This window comes from Condylura cristata, unplaced genomic scaffold (assembly GCF_000260355.1).
Source record: "Condylura cristata isolate star-nosed mole 26May11 unplaced genomic scaffold, ConCri1.0 scaffold00032, whole genome shotgun sequence".
Classification (NCBI taxonomy): Eukaryota; Metazoa; Chordata; class Mammalia; order Eulipotyphla; family Talpidae; genus Condylura; species Condylura cristata.
Genome location: NW_004567133.1, coordinates 9,222,079 through 9,228,388, shown reverse-complemented (window position 1 = coordinate 9,228,388; position 6,310 = coordinate 9,222,079). Strand labels below are relative to the sequence as shown.

The 6,310-nt window shown below is 47.6% G+C and overlaps 1 protein-coding gene across 1 annotated transcript in view; it reads left to right on the top strand.

The window, feature by feature from the left end:
• The first annotated feature begins 990 nt into the window (after window positions 1-990).
• Window positions 991-6,310, top strand: part of OTOA (otoancorin) — a 43,515-nt gene continuing 38,195 nt past the window's right edge. Inside the window, exons 1-7 of the mRNA XM_004691717.1 lie at window positions 991-1,081; window positions 1,420-1,448; window positions 1,525-1,555; window positions 1,674-1,701; window positions 3,207-3,294; window positions 5,610-5,741; window positions 5,930-6,165. Of these exons, the coding sequence (XP_004691774.1) occupies window positions 991-1,081; window positions 1,420-1,448; window positions 1,525-1,555; window positions 1,674-1,701; window positions 3,207-3,294; window positions 5,610-5,741; window positions 5,930-6,165 (635 nt within the window). The remainder of the gene's footprint in view (window positions 1,082-1,419; window positions 1,449-1,524; window positions 1,556-1,673; window positions 1,702-3,206; window positions 3,295-5,609; window positions 5,742-5,929; window positions 6,166-6,310) is intronic.

The following is a 6,310-nucleotide window of genomic DNA, read 5'->3' as shown; positions in this document are numbered from 1 at the left end:
TGCAAGTCTTCGTATGAACATAGATTTTCACTTCTTTTGGGTAGATATCTACAGATGGAACTCTGATCATACAGTATGATATAGTTAATTTTATAAGACCTTGCTAAACATTTTTCAAAATGGCTGTATCAACATGTAAGGATTCTTACAGTGCCATACCATTGTCAACCCTTAGTTCTGTCAGTGTTTTTAATTTTCGGCCATTTTAGTGGGCATGCAATGGTATTTCCTTAGGGCTTAATTTACATGCTCTCAGAACTAATGATGTCGGTAATGTTTGATGTGTTTTTTCCCATTTTTGATTTTTAAATGAAATTTTTTGTAAATTCTTACCTTTTTTCTATTCTCACAAGGCTTGTTTATCTTATTCCTACTGAACTATAGTACTTCTTTTAATATTCTGGATATAAATCCTTCCTCAGATATAATAGAGTCTCTATTTGTAACCACCTTTTTGCTGGATTGAGGGGGAAAGGAGGTGGTAAGAAGACGAACAGACAATTGTTCTTGAGAGAGTGACAGTTGTTTCTTAGACTAGGACAGAGGTTTAGATGGGGCCAAAAAGGTGGAATTTTAAATTTGTTAAAAAACACACACACACACACAACAACACCTCAGGGCCTCCCTAATTGTTATATCTCAGCACTATCACCCTTGAGGCTTGAGTTCAATTCAGGCCAGGGGCGTGACCCACATGGCACAGCAGACCTCTCCTGTCTCCCTGCTGCTGCCCTCAGCAGGGCATTTCAGTAGATCTGCCTGTTCTGCTCCCCACTCTCTCTCTGGTAAATCCTCCCTTTCTCCCCACCCCCTACCTCTGGCCTGCACCCCAGTTCTTCTGTGTATAAATAAACCTTTCAAAAACAAAGCAAAACAAAAACCCTCAGAAGACCTGGGACTGTTTGCCTTTGCCTTTGTCGTCTCAATGTTTTAAATATATTTTAAGCTGCATGCCTGAGTTACTTCTGTGCTTGTATCAACGACAGGAGAATGTCCCAGGAACGTAGGGCATACTTCCTTTTCCTGTTCCTTTTGCTGGGCCATGGAGTGGCGAGTTCCACGGCTCCGACTTCCTGGCCGGGTAAGTCCTGGGGGTGGGGGTGGGAGGGCAGGGCTTGCACATTGTTGGCGAGCAGGAAGGGTGAATAGATTTCAGTACCTGGTGCTGGCAGTGTTTGGGCACGTGCACCTGTGCGTGCCATGCATGCGTGCATGGAGATTTGGTTTTCAGTGAATCTAGAAGTGTTTTTCAAACCGAGGTTTTTCCTACTGGGTGCATATGGGCCCAGGGATAATTAAAATTCACTAACGTTTTCCTCCATGGGTGACTTTTTAAGGGGCTCTTTTTCTAATCCATATTTATATTTTTGAAGGTCACAGGATCCAATTCTAGTTATATATTCAATGGCTTTCTTACAGATTTGCATCCATTGTTGCAAAAAATGGCTGTGAGTACCCCTTTTCTTTTAATCAAAATTCCCTCTGCTGGAACTGCCGACCTGATGGTATCTCTTTGCCTTTTAGGAAGAAATAATAGATGGAAGCTATCTGAATGGTAATGTCCCTGCTCTGTCCCCCCTTTGCAGCTTCTAAGAATTTCAAGCAGAATGTGCCTGTGATCTCTCTGGAAACATCCCTTCTTAACTTGTCTTCTCATTTTATTCCCATTGTAGCATTACTGGATCTTATGCAGTTTCAAAGGTAACTCACCCTCTAGGGGAAGGCAAAGGAGGGGTAGATTCTTCATAAAAATTCTTAATGGATGTCCCTCACTCATAAAAAGTAATGTATGCTCACCGCACTAAAGATTCGCCATGTACAAGCATTTTAAAGTTGATGCGTTTGTTCTGCAAACTTTTATTCCTCTCTACGCCACCTCAGGGCTGGCATTCACAGAGCAGGCTGCAGGGCCTTTCCCTGTGCGGTGACCTCTCTCCTCACAGGCGCCCCTGAGGTAGGTCTTGTAGCCTCACATGGAGCAGAATCAGAACACTGAGGTGCAGGGAGGTGAGTCAAGGCCACTGCCAGGCGGTGCAGAGCTGCTGTTTGTGTCCAGCAGTGTCCATGGCCTGTTCGATCCTGCTGTCTGCTGTGTACAGACCAAGGTTGCAGGCCAGGCGCTGCGTGGGTGTGGAAAGACAGACAGCGAAAGAACCTGCTAACGTGATGAAGACCATGGAGAAAAAGAAATAAGGGCCTTGGTGCCTCATCCGGGGTACCTCAATATTTAAAGTGAAGGATGCCCCATAAACACGCCTCTCTCATACACCCCCCCACACGTACACACGTACGTACGCCTGTCTCAACATAAATGAGTTGATAGTTTGAAATACAGTCTTTAAGGCGAAAGATCCCCCTTCCTCCCGCCCTCCCTTCCTTCTTCTTCCCCTCCCCCCACCTCCTCCTTACTTCCCTCCCTCCTGCTTGCCTTCATCTCGTCCTTTACTCATCTGCTGGTTAATAACAAAAATGGAATTATAAAAGTAAAATCCAAGGGAGTTGATCCCTGTTACTCCATCATAGTTAGAAGCAAAACTCTAATTCATTCCTTTTTCATCGATGAGTAGTATTCCACTGACTGGTCTACCATGGTTAACTTTTCACCTGTTGTTGGATGTTTGAGTTGTTTCTAGTTTTTGGCTGTTAGGAATTCAACTGCATTTTCTGTGTGCTGGGCACTGCTTTGTATGTGAGAATGGATTGAATCCTCACAACTGTTGGCCAGGTGACATAGAAAGGGAAAGTGAAGTGCAGGAAAAGTCAGTAAGTGGCCTAGGACCATAAAACTAGGATCAATGGTAAAACCAGGATTCAAATCCAGGTTTGGGGGCCTACACTCTTAACCGTCCCAGCCTCTCACTGCACACACAGCACCTGCTGTTTGACTTGATGGAGGAAGGACATCTTTCCCAGTCAGTCTGTGGGTTGTAGTTAGTCTCAGTGGGTTATTATGGGGACTAGCTATTGCATACTGCTCAGCAATTGATCACTGTCACTGAGAAAAGGGGGTCCAGGTTGATTCTTAGAATCAGAAGCTCCCTCATATCTATGCCAGGTTAACAGATGTACTTCCAAGCACAAAGCTTCTAGCACCCAGCCTGGCCCCACCCCCCCCCTGGCCCCACTGGTCCCTGGGCACTGGGCTCGTGGAGAGCCGCTCAGTGTACCTGTCATTGTGACTTTCTCCTGTCTATCTTTGGCTGAAGCTCCCACATGTGGACAGCAGACCTGCCTCACAGAGTCCTGGCCTATCTGAATTCACGGAATGTGACCTTCACCATCCCCAGCCTGCAGGTAAGCACCTGACACCTGTCGCTATGTTCCCCGCTCAGCGCCCAGGTGATGCACACTCAGGGCCAGGTGAGTTTGAGAAGTGGGCGAGGTGGTGGTAGTCTTCGTTTCCACAGAGAAGCACGTTCTGTCCAGTTTGCCTGGCTATGTTATACACAGTCCTTTCTCTCTTTCCTTTTTTGGCCTTCGATGAAGATGTATAGTCCGGGGTGCTTGAACAGAGATTCATCATTATAGCAGTTCTGAAACCAAGTCTATTCTTATCTCTAACAGTCCAGAGCTCGTGGGGAGATGCAGAGATGAGAGGCGACTTGGTTTCAAAGCAGTGTCCAGTTCTCTTCATCATGTTGCTTTATCATCCTCTAGGGAATTGCTGACCACATGCTTGAAATGGCACATCCATTCTCCACCTCTGGGGAGGGTGGTGGGAAAGAGGAATTGAAGCAGGAGCGTCTTTTCTTTTCAGGATGTGATGGGCAGTTTGCCCACTTCTGTCTGCTTGGAAACCTTTCTGAGAGGCCAGATACCGAGCGGCTGGTGTGGGAAATCTATTGCTAATGGGGACCAGAGGGGAGTCGCTCTCTGAGTGTAATTATCAGGGTCTTATCTTGAGCCCAAGACATGTTTTTCTTTTGTTTTAACTCTAACAAAAGTGGTAGCACAACCATGTTAACAGATGGCAATGGAGATTTGCCTGAGGGTCACTAGGGCATAGTGGGGACTGTGGCAAACCAGACAGCTCATTAACATTAGCAGCTCAGTAGCCAGGGCAGAGGTGTGCTTTGCTTTTCCCATTACACTGAAAATAACTCAGAAAATTGAGAAAATTCCTAAAATACTTAAGAATATTATCTGATTCAGCAACAATTCATGTCGGTGATGAGTGGAGTTCTGATATCTTAACTGTTTCAATTTTTGCTTTTCAATGAAAATGAATCACCACTCACATGGAAATAGCGGGTTGTAAACCATTTAATGGTGTATCTGCTATACCAAAAGCTGGCTGTTGGCCACTTGGCTTTACCTTTGTTTCTCCTATTCCTTGGTCCATAGCATCCTAAAGAGAATACCTACCCCTTTGCTCTCTAGCAATAGATTTCCCACAAGATAATAGATTTCTCACACGATCTGTCTGTCTGTCTGTCTGTCTGCCTCTCTCTCTATCTATGAATGAATGACTAGGAGTTGTATTACCTCTCTTCTTATGCGTGTATTCATTTACTTATGCAATATCTACCTATTTAGTTTCAGCTTTCTGCCAGGCACTGTTCTAGACACTGGAGAGTCAGAGAACATGGCATCATGTTACTACCCATGTAGACCTTGGATTCTACGGAGAGAGACAGCAAATAATTTTTCAACTCACTCAGGATAGTGAATAGTTCAGGGCTTAGCAACCACTTACTGTGAGCTGGTCCTACTGAAAACACTACACACTCAACAGCCCCACAAGGCTGACTATTGTTTCTGGTTTTCAGCTGAGAAAACAGAGGTCAGGAGGACATGTTGTTGACTTAGCAAATAAAATACAGATGCCTGTTTACATTTGGTTTGCACACTGACAGCAGATACTTAGTGTAAATGTGTCCCATGCAACATTCAGGACATGTTCATCCTAAAATTTTTTTTGTCACTTATCTGCAATTCAGACTTAACTGGCACCCTGTTTTAGCTACAGGGCTGCTATGCCAACTGCCGGCCACACAGCCAGTGAGTGGCAGGGAGGGATGTGCACATGGGCTGTCTGGTTGTTACCCACAGCATCACACGACTGCTTTCTAGGGTGTCACTATTAAAGAGCGATGAGAAGAGAATTTCCCAGCGAGCAGAGGGAATCTCTCCCAGGAGAGCCTGTGGCCTTGAACGCTCGTCCTTTGAGGGGGGAGGTTGTACCTGCTGTATGAATGTGGATGGTTCAGGCAGCTGGGGCATGAGAGAGGGGCGAGTTGTCCTCAACTGGGGGTAGAGCATTTTCTGGGTGGAGAACTGTTTCTTGGACTTGAAAGCCCAATCACTGACAGGGACCAGGCAGGCCCTAGAGAGACTGGTGCGCTGGGCAAGGGGTGAGCGTGAAGAATAAGTGATGCCAGCAAACAGCTGCCCCTTGGCCGCTGATGACCATCGCGAAAGGTGCTATGGGCCAAATCTTTGTGTTTTCCAAGAAAGTTGGAAATTCAGGTCTTAGTGAGGAATTCCCCAGTTTTCAAATGTTGGCATTTGATGAAAAATGTGGAGCCAACCTAGGCCAACCTGTGGCCAGTGGCCTGGCCGGGCTGCTGGCCGTGGTGCTGACACGGGCCTGCGCTCACCCCGTGCAGGCAGCCATGGGGATCCAGTTGCAGCAGCGGGTGTACCAGCCGCAGAAACTGCTGGAGGACCTGAGGGAGACAGATGACCGACAGCTGCACACCGCCATGAAATGCCTCTTAGGAGGCAAGAAGGACCGCTTGGTGAGCGCTTGGCGAGGGTGTTTGAGGCCTCGTGGGTGCAGGGGCGTCTGGGCTAGCTGGAATTTGTTGAAGTGAATTGAGCCTGACTCAGTCCAGGGCCCCTCATTCCCTCTTCCTCCTTCCTTTCCCACTTTCCCCCCGAATGGGGGAAAAACCCTCAAGACCCTCTGCTTGTTTGGTTCCTTCAGGAGCTGGGCGACATTGTCATTGACTTGTCAGAGATTCGGAAGCAAGCCTTGCAGAGCCCGGGTGTGAACCGCAGCCTGTTTCTCGTCACGCTGGAGAGGTGTTTCCAGGTGCTGAACGCCCTGGAGTGCGTGCAGGTCCTGGGCAGGCTGCTGCGGGGGTCCTCGGGCAGCTTCCTCCAGCCGGACATCACAGAGAAGCTGCCGCGGGACCTGAGCCGCGATGCCTTCAAGAACCTGTGAGTGCCTCGCCTCCCTCCCAGCTCCGGCAGATGTGATGTGGACCCAGGGAGATAATCTCGTCAGAGGGGAGAAGCGGGGGCAGGGTCATGCGTGAGGTCTGCAGCGGAAGCCTGAGATCTGCGCAGTTTTGAGGTGGCTGGA